This window comes from Mustelus asterias, chromosome 24 (assembly GCF_964213995.1).
Source record: "Mustelus asterias chromosome 24, sMusAst1.hap1.1, whole genome shotgun sequence".
In the NCBI taxonomy this organism is placed as follows: domain Eukaryota; kingdom Metazoa; phylum Chordata; class Chondrichthyes; order Carcharhiniformes; family Triakidae; genus Mustelus; species Mustelus asterias.
This window is the reverse complement of record NC_135824.1, coordinates 55,487,732-55,505,227: the sequence shown is the minus strand read 5'-3', so window position 1 is coordinate 55,505,227 and position 17,496 is coordinate 55,487,732. Positions and strand designations below refer to the sequence as shown.

The window sequence follows — 17,496 nt, the reverse complement described above, 5'->3', positions numbered from 1 at the left end:
AAATTTTTATTCTGAAAGTGCGGCCCAGTGAAAAACGTTTGGGAACCACTGGGTTTAAAAAAAAAGGATAGCATGGACAAGTTGGGCCAAAGGGCCTATAATTTGATTTCCTAAGTTTCCTCTTGGTGCTTCTGTTCAGGCTGCTTTTTGGGGAGCTGCCCCTTTTATCCCTGAGTTAAAATATTTGGGTTATCTTTGGACCTCTTCCAGAAACGGGGAGGACGTGCAGACCACACACAAACAATGACCCGAGCCGGGAATCGAACCCGGCTCCCTTGGGGCTGTGAGACAGCAGCTCTAACCCGCTGCGCCAGTCCAGCCCGCCGAGACACGCTTCGGAATGCTGGGGGCTTCCAGCGGCGCCTCCACGTCACCCGGCGGACTACAACTCCCGGCATGCCGCGGGGGACGGGGAGGGCAGGGCCATTTTGAGAGCCCCGCTTCCCCCATCGAGACTACATGTCCCGGCGGGCAGTGCGCCGACCGGAAGTGAAGACTTCTCTTCCGGCGGGAGGCGAAGCGCGGTCGGTGGCTTGAGGAAAGCGGCCATCAGGAGACATGTGAGTGAGGGGGGGGGGAAGGAGTGGGGAGGCAGAGAGATGGCGGGAGGGAGGGAGAGGGAGCGCGGCTCGCTTTGGCGCCGCTCCCGCCTCCTTCCCTCTCGGGCCCGGCGCTCGCGGGGCTTTTCGGCGGCGTTGCTGAGGCCTGAGGCCGAGCGCGGGCGGCGCGGGGCCCCGGGGGACACTCCCTGCGCTTAACCGGGGGAGGGGAAGACATTCACCCCCTCCCACAACCCCCTCTCCCCCCCCCCCCCCATCATAGAAACCCTACAGTACAGAAAGAGGCCATTCGGCCCATCGAGTCTGCACCGACCACAATCCCACCCAGGCCCTACCCCCATATCCCTACATATTTACCCGCTAATCTCTCTAACCTACACATCTCAGGACACTAAGGGGCAATTTTAACACGGCCAATCAACCTAACCCGCACATCTTCGGACTGTGGGAGGAAACCGGAGCACTCGGAGAAAACCCCCGCAGACACGGGGAGAATGTGCAAACTCCACACAGACAGTGACCCGAGCCGGGCAGCAGTGCTAACCACTGTGCTACCCCATATCACGGACCCCCCCTTCCCCCCATATCACGGACCCCCCCTTCCCCCCATATCACGGACCCCCCCTTCCCCCCATATCACGGACCCCCCCTTCCCCCCATATCACGGACCCCCCCTTCCCCCCATATCACGGACCCCCCCTTCCCCCCATATCACGGACCCCCCCTTCCCCCCATATCACGGACCCCCCCTTCCCCCCCATATCACGGACCCCCCTTCCCGCCCATATCACGGACCCCCCCCCGTATCACGGACCCCTCCCCCCCCCCCCCCCCATATCATGGACCCCCCATATCACGGACCCCCCTTCCTGCCCATATCACGGACCCCCCCTTCCCCCCATATCACGGACCCCCCCTTCCCCCCATATCACGGACCCCCCCTTCCCCCCATATCACGGACCCCCCCTTCCCCCCATATCACGGACCCCCCCTTCCCCCCATATCACGGACCCCCCCTTCCCCCCATATCACGGACCCCCCCTTCCCCCCATATCACGGACCCTTCCCCCCCATATCGCGGACCCTTCCCCCCCATATCGTGGACCCTTACCCCGCCCCCCCGTATCACGGACCCACCCCCTTCCCCCCCGTATCACGGACCCCCCCTTCCCCCCCGTATCACGGACCCCCCCTTCCCCCCCGTATCACGGACCCCCCCCTTCCCCCCCGTATCACGGACCCCCCCTTCCCGCCCGTATCACGGACCCCCCCTTCCCGCCCGTATCACGGACCCCCCCTTCCCGCCCGTATCACGGACCCCCCCTTCCCGCCCGTATCACGGACCCCCCCTTCCCGCCCGTATCACGGACCCCCCCTTCCCGCCCGTATCACGGACCCCCCCTTCCCGCCCGTATCACGGACCCCCCCTTCCCGCCCGTATCACGGACCCCCCCTTCCCGCCCGTATCACGGACCCCCCCTTCCCGCCCGTATCACGGACCCCCCCCTTCCCGCCCGTATCACGGACCCCCCCCATTCCCGCCCGTATCACGGACCCCCCCTTCCCGCACATAACACGGACCCCCCCTTCAAGCCCGTATCACCGACCCCTCCTTTAAGCTCATATCACGGACCCCCCCTTCCCGCCCGTATCACAGACCCCCCCCGTCACGAACACATCCCCCCCCCTTCCCCTCCCCCATAATCACAGCCCCCCCCCCCCATATCATGGACCCCCCCTCATTTCATGGACCCCTCTTTCCCCCCCCCCCCCCCCCCCATATCACGGACCCCCCATATCACGGGCACACCCCCCCCATATCACAGACCCCCCCTCCCGGACCCCCCCCCCCATATCACAGATCCCCCCCATATCACGGATCCCCCTCATATCATGGATTCTTCCCTTCCCCCATCACGGAACCCCACCCACACCATGGGCCCTGCTCCACCTCTACCCCATATCTTGGATCCCCCTCTTCCCTTCACCCCATCACTGGGGACCCACATCTCACCCTCCTCCTGCTCTCTCTCTTCTCTCCCCCCCCCCCCCCCCCCATTCATCCCATCACGGCTCCCCCTTCTCACCCCTCTTTCTCTTCCCCCATCACAGACCCCCTCATCCTCTCCCCCCATAACGGACCCCCCCCCCCCCCCAATCACTGACCCTCTTTATCCCCCTGGTCACCATCACGCCCCCCCCCCTCCCCCCAAAATCACAGCATGCACACCCCCTCCCCCATCACTGACCCACCACCTAGTTGCTGTCTGATGCCTCACATTTGCCCCTTTGCATGGCCTTGGTGGGGGGGGGGGGGAACAGGCCAGACTGCCTTGCATTACTGGGTGTGGGGCCGCCTCCTGCACTGTAGGATTCTGTGATTCGACCTTCATTCGTACAGCTTCACCTTTAGTTTCCAGTTGTTCAGCTAAGGAAAAAGAAAAGTCTTGCGTTTAGATAGCGCCTTTCACAATCTCATGGCAGCCCAGAGCATTTTCCAATAAAATAAGTACTTTTGAAGTGTAGTCACTGTTGAGAATGAAGAACAGTACAGCACAGGAACGATGGGGCAACTTTCGATGTGAGAGAAGAAAGGACCAGTTCATGGGTTCATTGTGTGTTTCAGCGTAAATCATTCCCTTCGACTGGGAAGGAAAATGATGTAAGAAGTTTAACAACACCAGGTTAAAGTCCAACAGGTTTATTTGGTAGCAAAAGCCACACAAGCTTTCGGAGCTCTTAGCCCCTTCTTCAGGTGAGTGGGAATTCTGTTCACAAACAGAGCTTATAAAGACACAGACTCAATTTACATGAATAATGGTTGGAATGCGAATACTTACAACTAATCAAGTCTTTAAGAAACAAAACAATGTGAGTGGAGAGAGCATCAAGACAGGCTAAAAAGATGTGTATTGTCTCCAGACAAGACAGCCAGTGAAACTCTGCAGGTCCACGCAACTGTGGGAGTTACAAATAGTGTGACATGAACCCAATATCCCGGTTGAGGCCGTCCTCGTGTGTGCGGAACTTGGCTATCAGTTTCTGCTCAGCGACTCTGCGCTGTCGTGTGTCGCGAAGGCCGCCTTGGAGAACGCTCACCCGAATATCAGAGGCCGAATGCCCGTGACCGCTGAAGTGCTCCCCAACAGGAAGAGAACAGTCTTGCCTGGTGATTGTCGTTAAACTTCTTACTGTGTTTACCCCAGTCCAACGCCGGCATCTCCACATCAAGGAAAATGATGGCATAGGAGCCTGGGGGTGGCAGGTACAGAGCAAAGATAGAGATGCTGGTCCTCGGCAGTTGCTGGTTTTGTCTGGTTCCTCTTTATTTGTCCTGAAGCTCTTCAACGGCAGTGAACTATTTTACAACACACTGCTGCCATCAGCCCTCTGGCTGAGGTTGTCAAACATCACAATGTCCCAGAGTACTTTTGAAGTGTGGTCACTGTTGTAACGTAGAAAACAGGGCAGCCGACCTGTGCACAGCAAGATCCCACGCATAAGTCCGTTGATCTTTTATCGATGTTACTTGAGGCATTTACATTAGCTAAGACACGGGTGAACTCCCTTGCTCTTTGAAACGGAGCTCTCTGGGCGGCACGGTAGCACAGTGGTTAGCACTGCTGCTTCACAGCTCGTAGGGACCCGGGTTCGATTCCTGGCTTGGGTCACTGTCTGTGTGGGAGTTTGCACGTTCTCCTCGTGTCTGCGTGGGTTTCCTCCGGGGGCTCCGGTTTCTCCCCCCCCCCCCCCACAGCCCAAAGATGTGCGGGTTAGGTCGATTGGCCATGTTAAAATTGCCCCTTAGTGTCCTGAGATGTGTTGAGTAGAGGGATTAGCGGGTAAATATGTAGGGATATGGGGGTAGGGCCTGGGTGGGATTGTGGTCGGTGCAGACTCGATGGGCCGAATAGCCTCTTTCTGCACTGTAGGGATTCTATGATTTCTCTCGTGCTGAACTTTGAAACGGTGATGTGTGGAACCTTTTACCTACACTTGGGGGGGGGGGGGGGGGAGGACACCTTGGTTTAGCATCTCTGACAGTGCACCTCTCCCTTGGGTATCGCAATGGGGTCAGTCTGGTTTTTTTTTGTCGCGTCTGTGATTTAAACCTGGGGTCTCATGACTCTCAATCAAATGGGCCACAGTCGAAAATAAGCATCCTGATAATATTCCGAAATTTGGATTTTAGTAGTTTGATTCTGTCACGTGTTCTACTTGCTGAACTTGGATGTACCTTTCCCATTACTACTGACCAGAAACTGAGCTGAACCAGCCATATAAATACTGTGGCTACAAGAGCAGATCAGAGGCTGGGAATCCTGCGGCAAGTAACTCACCTCCTGACTCGCACAAGTCAGGAGTGTGATGGAATACTCCCCACTTGCCTGGATGGGTGCAGCTCCAACAACACTCGAGAAGCTCGACACCATCCAGGACAAAGCTTGATTGGCACCCCGTCCAGCATCCACTCCCTCCACCACCGACGCGCAGTGACAACAGTGTACAACCTCTACAAGACGCGCTACAGCAACTCGTCAAAGCTCCTTCAACTGCCCTTCCCAAATCCACAACCTCTATCATCTAGAAAGACAAGGTCAGCAGACACATGGGGACCCCACCACCTGGGAGTTCCTCTCCCAGCCACTCGCCATTCTGACTTGGAAATATATCGGCTGTTCCTTTGCTGTCACTGGGTCAAAGTCCTGGAACTCTCTTCCTAACAGCACCGTGGGTGTGCCTACATTCTATGGATCGAAGTGATTCAAGAAGGCAGCTCACCACCACCTTCTCAAGGGCAATAAAAGCTGGGCCTATCCTATAGGGAGGCCCATATCCCATAAATGAATTTGTAAAAATTCTACCTGTTGTACCTTTCCGAGGTAAGCTGTTGGATATATCCTTTCTCTGCACTTCCTCGAGTGTTTGCACATCCCCTTTGTACCACTGATTACACGTGGACTTACTCCCTTGTATAATTTGACCGCAGTACTGTGCCATTGGGACAGGACTTAGTCTATCCTGTATCTCAGACCTCGGTTCCCATTCGGGAAGGACCAGTCTGAGCACTGGGTTCTGTTCATCCAATCTCTGCTTCAACCTAATTGCTTTCGTAGGATTTCCCAGGTCAAGAATCATAGAATCCCGACAGTGCCATTCGGCCCATCAAGCCTGCAATGACAACAATCCCACCCAGGCCCTATCCCACGGATTTACCCTGCTGATCCGCCTGATGCTAATTTAGCATAGCCAATCAGCTTTGGACAGTAAGGGGCAATTTAGCATGACCAATCCATCTAACCAGCACATCTTTCGGACTGTGGGAGGAAAACCCACGTGGACACGGGGAGAACATGCAGACTCCACACAGTGATCCAAGGCCGGAATTGAACCCGGGTCCCTGGCGCTGAGAGGCCACAGTGCTAACCCCCACTGCGCCACCGTGCTGCCCAGATGATAAAGGTTGCGATCGATTGACGAGCCTCTCAGAAATGGGGATCACAGGAGCATCGCCATTTGCCAGCCATCCTCACCAGTAAGCATGCCCACTGTCATTCATGTAAATCTCCTGAAAAAGGGGAGAGAAGCCCCAAGGCCACTTGAATGGGGAAAATCTGGGGCATCTTGTTTTCCCTCCTCCCCAAAGCAATCAAAGCTAACCAAGGTGATCATGTAGGCTGATACCTGGGGTTTTACCCTTTAATAGGGCACCACTCTCCTAGTTGGAGGTGAATCAGGGTGCTGTCTTGATGGAGCACATGGTGTCCGCACTGTCCATCTGAGCTGTTAACTTGGTCTTCAACAACAAATATTTACATTTATCTCGAACTTTCAACATGGTGAAATGTCCTGGAGCGCTTCAAGGAGCGTTATAAACAAAGTATGACCATATGAGGGACACGGGGTAGATAGGAAGAAACCTTACCCCTTTGGTAGAGGGGTCAGTAACCAGGAGGCAGAGATTTAAGGTAAGGGGCAGGAGATTTGAGGAAAAACCTTTTCACCCAGAGTGTGGGGGAATCTGGAACTCTCTGTCTGAAAGGCGGGAACCCTCACAACATTTAAGAAGCATTTGGATGCGCACTTGAACCGGCACAGCATACAAGGCTACAGACCAAGTGCTGGAAAAATGGGATTAGTATAGGTAAGTGCCGGCACGGGCATGACGGGCTGAAGGGCCTCGTTCTGTGCTATAAAATTCTGACCCTACCGGGCAGCATAAGGAAATATTGGGTCAACTGACCAAAAGCTTGGTAAGAGGTAGGTTTCAAGGAGTGTCTTAAAGGAGGAAAGCGAGGGAGACAGGTTTACAGTCCAGAGCTCGGGGCCCAGGCAGCTGAAAGCATGCTCACCAGTGGTGGAGTGTTTCCATACAGAGGCACTCAAGAGTCCAGACAACATGTAATTTTGTTGAAGGTTGTGGGGCTGGAGGTCAGAGAGATGGGGGGTGAGAGGACACGGAGGGATTTTGAGTCATTGCTTGAGTGAGTGACAGTCCCGCACAGAGGTGGTCAGTGAACAGGACTTGGCAGCATGGGTGACCTCAAGTTTATGGAGCATGGAATGTGGGAGACCAGCCAACAGTGTGTTGGAATAGTCAAATCCAGGAGTAAAGGGCATAAATGAGAGTTTCAGTGGATGCGTTAGCTGGCAGGCGCCTGGTTTGGTGATGTTCCTCTGGAGGTCATAGAGGTTTACAGCATGGAAACAGGCCTTTCGGCCCAACCTGTCAATGCCGCCCCCTTTTTTAACCACTAAGCTAATCCCAGTTGCCCGCATTTGGCCCATATCCCTCTATACCCATGTAACTGGCTAAATGCTTTTTAAAATTCAAAATTGTACCCGCCTCTACTACTACCTCTGGCAGCTTGTTCCAGACACTCACCACCCTGTGTGTGAAAAAATTGCCCCTCTGGATCCTTTTGTATCTCCCCTCTCACCTTAAACCTATGCCCTCTAGTTTTAGACTCCCCTACCTTTGGGAAGAGATATTGACTATCTAGCTGATCTATGCCCCTCATTATTTTATAGACCTCTATAAGATCACCCCTCAGCCTCCTACGCTCCAGAGAAAAAAGTCCCAGTCTATCCAGCCTCCCCTTATAACTCAATCCATCAATGCCCGGTAACATCCTGGTAAATTTTCCCTGCATCCTTTCTAGTTTAATAATATCCTTTCTATAATAGGGTGACCTTCGATGGTCTTAATAGTGGTTCAGAAATGAGGTCGGAAGCTCATCCTGGAATTTAATATGGCAGCAAAGTTGTGAACGCTGGCTTAATCTGACACGCCAGGGAAAACCAGAAAGGGAACAGAATTTGAAAGGGTGGCACAGTGGTTAGCGCTGCTGCCTCACAGCGTCAGGGACCCGGGTTCAATGCTGGCCTCGGGTCGCTGCCTGTGTGGAGTTTGCACATTCTCCCCGTGTCTGCGAGGGTTTCCTCCGGGTGCTCCGGTTTCCTCCCACAGTCCACAAAGATGTGCGGGTTAGGGGGATTGGCCACACTAAATTGTCCCTTAATGTCAGGGGGATTAGCAGGGTAAATACCTGAGGTTATGGGGGTAGGGCCTAGGTAGGATTGTTGAGTGCTAACTCAATTGGCCAAATGGAGGCCTCCTGCACTGTAGGATTCCATGATTTTTGATTTGATTTATTATTGTCACGTATTAACATAGTGAAAAGTATTGTTTCTTGCGTGCTATGCAGACAAAGCATACCGTTCATAGAGAAGGAAAGGAGAGAGTGCAGAATGTAGTGTTACAGTCTAGGGTGTAGAGAAAGATCAACTTAATGCGAGGTAGGTCCATTCAAAAGTCTGACAGCAGCAGGGAAGAAGCTGTTCTTGAGTTGGTTGGTACGTGACCTCAGACTTTGTATCTTTTTCCCGAAGGTGGAAGAGAGAATGTCCGGGGTGCGTGAGGTCCTTAATTATGCTGGCTGCTTTGCCGAGGCAGGGGGAAGTGTAGACAGAGTCGATGGATGGGAGGCTGGTCTGTGTGATGGATTGGGCTACGTTCACAACCCTTTGTAGTTCCTTGCGGTCTTGGGCAGAGCAGGAGCCATACCAAGCTGTGATACATCTGGAAAGGCAGTTTCTAGGGTGCATCTGTAAAAGTTGGTGAGAGTTGTAGCTGACGTGCCAAATTTTCTTAGTCTTCTGAGAAAGTAGAGGTGTTGGTGGACTTTCTTAACTATAGTGTCGGCATGGGGGGGGCGACCAGGACAGGTTGTTGGTGATCTGGACACCTAAAAACATGAAACTCTTGACCCTTTCTACTTCGCCCCCGTTGATGTAGACAGGGGCATGTTCTCCACTATGCTTTCTGAAGTCGATGACAATCTCCTTTGTTTTGTTGACATTTGGAGCGTGGACTGGACACGATGGCTTCTGCCCTCCTAGTCGGAGGAAATGTCTGCTTATCTGCTGCTGGTGAGCAGTCAGCTAACATAGCAATAGTGGAGGGATGGAAAGAGGTACTGGTGAGGCAGAGCTGGGTGGCGGCAGGGCGTGCTTTCAGGCGATGTCGCCATGGGGTGGCATGTAGAGCAATACACTGGAGGCATGTAGATTTTGGGGGGTACCAGAGGGAATGCCAGTCTACTGTCCTTCCATGAAATGGACCATCTAAAATATGCCTATCCTGACTGTTAATGATTTTATATACTTCTATCAAATCACCCCAAAGTCAGTGAGTTTCCAAAGAAAATGGACCCAGCCTTGGAAGTCTTCATGAATAACAGGCCTTTTTAACCGGTTTGGAGCAGGGGAGTGGGAATCCTTGTGGTCTTCCTTTTAGACTTTTTCTAAAACAAACGGTGCAGAGTACTCTGACATGTAACCTCTATCTTTACTCGTTGGCTCACAGTCCTGGTAATACGTGGATATGTTCTGTCCTTGCCATTCTAATAACCAGGCTCAAGTGATGGACTTGACTGCTTTCCTGGGCTCTGGCGTCAAAACTTGTAGCAGTAATCCCGCTCTCGGGTCGGCAGGTTTTTGGGTTCAGGCACCAAGGTGAACTTTGATGAATCTAGGCTGCCACTGTGCATTGGGTCACAATGCATAAAAAGGTAGGGATTGTGGTCGGTACAGACTCGATGGGCTGAATGGCCTCCTGTACTGTAGGGATTCTATGATGACTTGTGCTCCGAGAATCTTCAGGACCTGATGTCTGAGCCCCAAGTTCCTGGAGACATGAGGTCCGATTTGATACACCACCCTGTCTAGTTATATTACGTTGTTTCTCAATACAGCATCCTTAACAGTGAAATCACTCTTTTATCCCTCCCTCTAGGAGTCTGCTAAACAAGCCCAAGAGTGAGATGACTCCAGAGGAGCTTCAGAAGCGAGAGGAGGAAGAGTTTAACACGGGACCTCTCTCCGTCCTGACGCAGTCCGTCAAAAACAACACACAGGTCCTCATCAACTGTCGTAACAACAAGAAGCTGCTTGGCAGAGTCAAGGCCTTCGACAGGTAGTCGCTTTGTGTTCGCTTTTCTTCCCTTGCTTTCCAAACCCCTCCACCGCCAAAAAGTGCTGCCAAAAGTAAAAGAGGGGGGGCGTGGTGGCACAGTGGTCAGCACTGCTACCTCGGTGCCAGGGACCCGGGTTCCATTCACGGCTTGGGCCACTGTCTGTGTGGAGTTAGCACGTTCTCCCTGTGTCTGCGTGGGTTTCCTCCGGGTGCTCCGGTTTCCTCCCACATTCTGAAAGACGTGCTGGTTAGGATGCATTGACCCGAACAGGCGCCGGAGTGTGGCGACCAGGGGAATTTCACAGTAGCTTCATTGCAGTGTTAATGTAAGCTTTACTTGTGCCTAATAAATAAACTTTGTAAAAAATGTAAGCAGTGGGAGAACGGTTCGCTCTGTATGTTTTACCACGTCAATTTTATTCAAAAAATCTTTGTCCCAATCATAGAATCGCTACAGTGCAGAACATGGCCATCGAGCCTGCACTGACAACAATCCCAGCCAGGCCCTATCCCCGTAACCCCACTTATTTACCCTGCTTAATCCCTCTCTGACACACGGGGGAAATTTATCATGGCCAATCCACCTAACTTGCACACCTTTTGAAGCGTGGGAGGAAACCGGAGCACCCGGAGGAAACCCACGCAGACACGGGGAGAACGTGCAGACTCCACGCAGTCACCTGAGGCCAGAATCAAACCCGAGTCCCTGGGCGCTGTGAGGCGCAGCGCCAACCACTGTGCCGCTTGCTGTCGGAGAAACCTGTGGGTTGGAATCTGCGGTCCTGTTCAAAATGCTGGCAGCACAGCAACATTACTGCAACAGAGTGTATATAAATGTCACCCATCGCCCAATGATTGATGGCCATCTCTGTCAGCTGGAGGCTGCATAATAGTTCCTTTTCATAATTTGCAAATATTTCCCAGTGTAGAACTGAACTATGCACCCCAGGAAGGGGAGGTTGCACTTTTTGTCTCTTAAGCCGACTCCGCTCGTTGGCAGTGAAGAGTGCGGGAACTGGCTACCAGATTGCTGAGTGTCAGGGGATGAGGTCAGCCCAGGGACTCCAAATCCTGAATTGTAACTCGGTATGACACAAGCACAATCGGGTTGCTTGCAAAATGCTTGACAGCTGTGTGCCAGTAGATAATCTAGTCCTGCAGCTTGACATTTGTTTGCAGGTGTATTGAATTCAGAAGAGCACAATCAAATTCTGGTCTGGTGACATTTCTTAAAACTGAGCAAGAAGCAAATCTGGAAATTAATCTGTTATGTTCACCCTTCTTGGAATTCTATTCACTTTGTGGTCTGTCTTGTTGTGTGTTGCGTCACCCTGGGCTTCAGCTGAAAGCTGGCGTTGTCTGGTATGCAGAACGGCTGGTACTGGAAGCCTACCCCCCCACACGGGTGGAAGTACAAACCCTTGGTTAAGACGACGTCCAGTTATCTGTACCTGCTGCATTTTCCCATCAGTTCAAGTTCCCAGCAGATGAGAAGCCTTGTTGGTTCACAACAGGACAAAAGCAGCATGCCCAGGACAGCTGGGGCAGTTTTGGTTCTGACAGTCAATCCATTAAACGCCTGAAGTGGCCGCATGTAGGTTACTTTGTCACCGTGAGGCCCCACCACTTGCATCATTCCTATTTATCCTGGAACACAGCCGCACCTGGCAAAAGGCGCCAATTTGTTGCCGTCACCTCCATAAACATCACTCATGATGCATTACGTGGGCTGGTTATTCTGAACAGTTCAGGCAGCTGTTCGCACCTCCTCTACTTTTGTCATGGAGTGGTGACCCACATGGTCTGGTGCACTCCTGTGATGCTGCAAGCTCTTCCTGACCGGGACACCTCCCAGTTCCGCTTTAAAACTTGGAAAGAAATTACATGGTCCAATCTATTTTTTAAGATGGGGAAATAATTGGGAGAGTGTAGGATCCAACTTTAAAAAAGGGAAATGGAAGTGGTAAAGAGAACGCACGCGGCCTGTTTAACTGGCCATCCTATAGACATCAAGAGGGCGGCAGAGTGGCACAGTGGGTTAGCACTGCTGCCTCAGTGTCAGGGACCCGGGTTCAATTCCAGCCTCGGGTGACTGTCTGTGCGGAGTCTGCACATTCTCCCCGTGTCTGCGTGGGTTTCCTCCGGGTGCTCCCCACAGTCCGAAAGACGTGCTGGTTAGGGTGCATTGTAAGAAGTTTAACAACACCAGGTTAAAGTCCAACAGGTTTATTTGGTAGCAAAAGCCACACAAGCTTTCGGAGCCCCCAAGCCCCTTCTTCAGGTGAGTGGGAATTCTGTTCACAAACAGGGCATATAAAGACACAAACTCAATTTACATGAATAATGGTTGGAATGCGAATACTTACAGCTAATCAAGTCTTTAAGAAACAAACAACGTGAGTGGAGAGAGCATCAAGACAGGCTAAAAAGATGTGTATTGTCTCCAGACAGGACAGCTAGTGAAACTCTGCTGGTCCAGGCAGGCTGTGGGGATTACAAATAATGTGACATGAACCCAATATCCCGGTTGAGGCCGTCCTCATGTGTGCGGAACTTGGCTATCAGTTTCTGCTCAGCGACTCTGCGCTGTCGTGTGTCGTGAAGGCCGCCTTGGAGAACGCTTACCCGAATATCAGAGGCCGAATGCCCGTGACCGCTGAAGCGCTCCCCAACAGGAAGAGAACAGTCTTGCCTGGTGATTGTCGAGCGGTGCATTGACCAGACCAGGTGCCGGATTGTGGCGACTAGGGGATTTTCACAGTAACTTCATTGCAGCGTTAACGTAAGCCTTACTTGTGACTAATAAATAAACTTTAAGACAAAGTTGGCAGATTGTCAGTGCAGACTTCTGAACCACCCTCTGTGTGGAACAGAGTCCTACAATCCCTCCAAGCCTCTGCTACTTTGCATCATTGTTTTTTTTGTCACCCTGTTCACCGTGTGGGAACTGTTATGTCAAAAATTAGGTTAGCGTCTTGCACATCGATCCCGAAAGCAAGATGTGAATCCAGCCCCGACTGACAGGGGGAAACCCTCATCCCCATCTGCGGGCTGTGGGCCCCAGTTTCAGGCAGTTATATAAGCTGATGGGTTGATAACCGAGAGGCATAGGCATGAGGAGATTGGCAAAAATGCCAGAGGCAGCGTGAAGCAAAATGTTCCTGCAACGAGCAGTTCGTCTTTGGAATACGCTGCTCGATAGCCTTCAAACAAGAACTGGATGAATGCCCGAGGGTGGAAATAATTGCAGAGATACAGAGAAAGGACAGGAGACTGGGGCTAACCGGACTTCAAAAGAGCCTGTGTGGACCAGCAGGCTGAATAGCCTCCTCCAGTACTATTCTGTTATGACCCAGTTGTTGAAGTCTTGGCATAAAAAGTTATAGAGTTTATTTATTAGTCACAAGTAAGGCTTACATTAACACTGCAATGAAGTTACTGTGAAATTCCCCTAGTCGCCACACTCCCGACGCCTGTTCGGGTCAATGCACCCTAACCAGCACGTCTTTCAGAATGTGGGAGGAAACCCACGCAGACACGGGGAGAACGTGCAAACTCCACACAAGACACTGACTCAAGCCGGGATTCGAACCCGGGTCCCTGGCGCTGTGAAGCAGCCGTGCTAACCACTGTGCCGCCGTGCCGCCCTTAGTTGGTATTGAATTGGTAAAACTCTAGTCGCAGTGGGAAATTGAAAATGTTAGTTGGTGTGGGCAGGTGGGGCTTGTAAGGCTGAGCATCCTAGCCTGAGCTTCATATGATGTATTCTCTGTGACGAAAGCGAGTGGGCTGAGTAGGCAAGTGTTTCCCAGTGCCGCCGCCGCCCCCCCTCACCCCCAGTAGGGAAAACAGGATGAAGCATCCTTCCAGCTATTCCTTCAAAATTGAAAAGGGAGCTGTCACGTTTGGCAGAGTCCTTCTGATTTCTGTCTCTCCGTCCGCACCATGTGTAGTTGGTGCATGATTTTTCCCGCTATACACGGCAGGCGACTAAACCAGCGAGGCGATCAACCGGCAAGTTTTAAACGGGGGAACCGAAAGAGAAAATGCTGGGAAATCTCAGCAGGTCTGGCAGCATCTGTCAGGAGAGAAAAGAGCGGACGTTTCGAATCCAGGTGACCCTCTGTCAAAGCTAAAAGGCAGAGAAAGTGGGAGATATTTATCTTGCAAGGTGAGGGAATGCTGAGATTTTCCAGCATTTTCTCTCTTGGTTTCAGATTCCAGCATCCGCAGTAATTTGCTTTTATTTACACCAGGAAGTCCCGGTTATCAGCTGTCTCTTATTAACAGTTACAATCTCATCATTGAGGTGACCGGAATCTGCGAATAATCAGTTCATTGTTCTGTGCCATTGCGTCTTTGATAAAACTAATTAATTCTCTGTAATCTGGCAAAACTTTTTCAATTCCCTTTGGAAAGTTACTATTAAATCTCCTCCTCCCATCCTATCAGGAAGCAGATACCAGATCATAACTTGTGTTTTTATAATAAACCACACTTTGCACCCTTTTATCTTAACCCTGATTGCAACCTGTCAAAGGCCTACCTTTGGTTGAAACCATCATAGAAATCATAGAAACCCTACAGTACAGAAAGAGGCCATTCGGCCCATCGAGTCTGCACCGACCACAATCCCACCCAGGCCCTACCCCCATATCCCTACATATTTACCCACTAATCCCTCCAACCTACACATCTCAGGACACTAAGGGCAATTTTTAGCATGGCCAATCAACCTAACCCGCACATCTTTGGACTGTGGGAGGAAACCGGAGGAAACCCACGCAGACACGAGGAGAATGTGCAAACTCCACACAGACAGTGACCCGAGCTGGGAATCGAACCCAGGTCCCTGCAGCAGTGCTAACCACTGTGCTACCGCGCCGCCCAGCAGAGCCTTTTAAATTGGTCAGCGCGGTGTCAGGGCTACAGCAGCTGGAGTATTCGGGGCATCATCGGTAGTACCTTTGTAACTGACCCCAATGATGATGGCAGCACCATTTAGAATCATAGAGGTTTACAGCATGGAAACAGACCCTTCGGCCCAACTTGTCCATGCCGCCTGTTTTATTTTAAATCCCGAAGCTAATCCCCATTGCCCACATTTGGCCCATATCCCTCTATACCCATCGTACCCATGTAACTGTCTAAATGCTTTTTAAAAGACAAAATTGTACCCGCCTCTACTACTACCTCTGGCAGCTCGTTCCAGACACTCACCACCCTGTGTGTGGAAAAAATTGCCCCTCTGGACCCTTTTGTATCTCTTCCCCCCCCCCCTCACCTTAAACCTATGCCCTCTAGTTTTAGACTCCCCTACCTTTGGGAAAATATGTTGATTATCTAGCTGATCTGTGCCCCTCATTATTTTATAGACCTCTCTAAGATCACCCCTCAGCCTTCTACGCTCCAGAGAAAAAGTCCCAATCTATCCAGCCTCTCTTTATAACTCAAACCATCAAGTCCCGGTAGCATCCTAGTAAATCTCTTCTGCAGTCTTTCTAGTTTAATAATATACTTTCTATAATAGGGTGACCAGAACTGTACACACAGTATTCCAAGTGTGGTCTTGTACAACTTCAACAAGACGTCCCGACTCCTGTATTCAATGTCCTGACCAATGAAACCAAGCATGCCGAATGCCTTCTTCACCACCCTGTCCACCTGTGACTCCACTTTCAAGGAGCTATGAACACGTACCCCTGATATAGATGACAGCTCCTGCTGAACCCTGACGTAAGTTGTCTGCGTCCCTGCCTCTATCTGCAGCATTTCCGCTTTCCTTGCAGTTCTAACTTTGGTACAAGCGTTGTCTCCGTCTATGGCTAAGAAATTTCCTGCAGTGTCTGCCTTTGCACGCGTAACATGTTTTGGGACAGGAGGTTTTCAGAATTTTCAGAGCGTCTCCAACCCCCTGTCCCCAGGGCACGTCTAAAATCTGGAATACCGCTGGAATCCTGGGTTGAATGTCGCATCGGTGAATTGTGGAAAGCATTTCCGTTCTGCCAAGCCTTTGCTCTTTTTTTTTGTAGTCATTCTCTCTCCCATTTCCCGTTCCAGACACTGCAACATGGTGTTAGAAAATGTCAAAGAGATGTGGACTGAAGTACCCAAGAGTGGGAAAGGCAAGAAGAAGTCAAAACCGGTTAACAAGGACCGATACATCTCGAAGATGTTCCTCCGAGGGGACTCTGTGATTGTTGTACTTAGAAACCCATTAATTACTGGCAAATGAAATGCCCTTTTCCGTGAAGAATTGTAACTTATAGTGTCGGAAAGAAAACTCGGAACTAAAAAACCAGCTTAGTTCTTTTCTGTTTCTGATGTCACCTTGCCAGTGATAGGTTTTTTGATAATCCATTGCATTTACTTTGTAATAAAATTCATTTTGATGTACGCATTTTTGCCTTAGCTCCAGTATAACTGTGTCCGTGGTCAGGAGATGGGAGTACTGTCCACCTTTTAGCCTTAATTCAAACTCGAACTCCTGGTGGATGCAAAATTCAGTCTGTGTCACAAACAACAGTACAGCACAGGAAACAGGCCCTTAGGCCCTCCGAGCCTGTGCCGCTCCTTGGTCCAACTAGACCAATCGTTTGTATCCCTCCATTCCCAGGCTGCTCATGTGACTATCCAGGTAAGTCTTAAACGATGTCAGCGTGCCTGCCTCCACCATCCTACTTGGCAGCGCATTCCAGGTCCCCACCACTCTGTGTAAAAAACATCCCTCTAATATCTGAGTTATATTGCGCCCCTCTCACCTTGAGCCCGTGACCCCTCATGATCGTCATTTCTGATCTGGGAAAAAGCTTCCCACCGTTCACCCCATCTATCCCCTTCATAACCTTGTACACCTTTATTAGATCTCCCCTCATTCTCCGTCTTTCCAGGGAGAACAAGCCCAGTTTACCCAATCTCTCCTCATAGCTAAGACCCTCCATACCAGGCAACATGCTGGTAAACCTTCTCTGCACTCTCTCTAACGTCTCCACATCCTTCTGGTAGTGCGGTGACCAGAACTGGATGCAGTACTCCAAATGTGGCCTAACCAGCGTTCTATACAGCTGCATCATCAGACTCCAGCTTTTATACTCTATACCCTGTCCTATAAAGGCAAGCATACCATATGCCTCCTTCACCACCTTCTCCACCTGTGTTGCCACCTTCAAGGATTTGTAGACTTGCACACCTAGGTCCCTCTGTGTTTCTATACTCTTGATGACTCTGCCATTTATTGTATAACTCCTCCCTACATTATTTCTTCCAAAATGCATCACTTCGCATTTATCCGGATTAAATTCCATCTGCCACCTCTCCGCCCAATTTTCCAGCCTATCTTTATCCTGCTGTATTGCCCAACAATGCTCATCGCTGTCTGCAAGTCCAGCCATCTTCGTATCATCCGCAAACTTGCTGATAACACCAGTTACACCTTCCAAATCATTTATATATATATAT

General features: G+C 51.1%; 1 protein-coding gene across 1 annotated transcript; it reads left to right on the top strand.

Annotated features, from left to right (window-relative positions):
• The first annotated feature begins 457 nt into the window (after positions 1 to 457).
• snrpd2 (small nuclear ribonucleoprotein D2 polypeptide) lies at positions 458 to 16,438 on the top strand. The gene is made up of 3 exons (XM_078241719.1): positions 458 to 560; positions 9,859 to 10,038; positions 16,099 to 16,438. Coding segments are annotated over exons 1-3 (357 nt in total). The 5' UTR covers positions 458 to 558; the 3' UTR covers positions 16,274 to 16,438.
• The last annotated feature ends 1,058 nt before the right edge of the window (positions 16,439 to 17,496 follow it).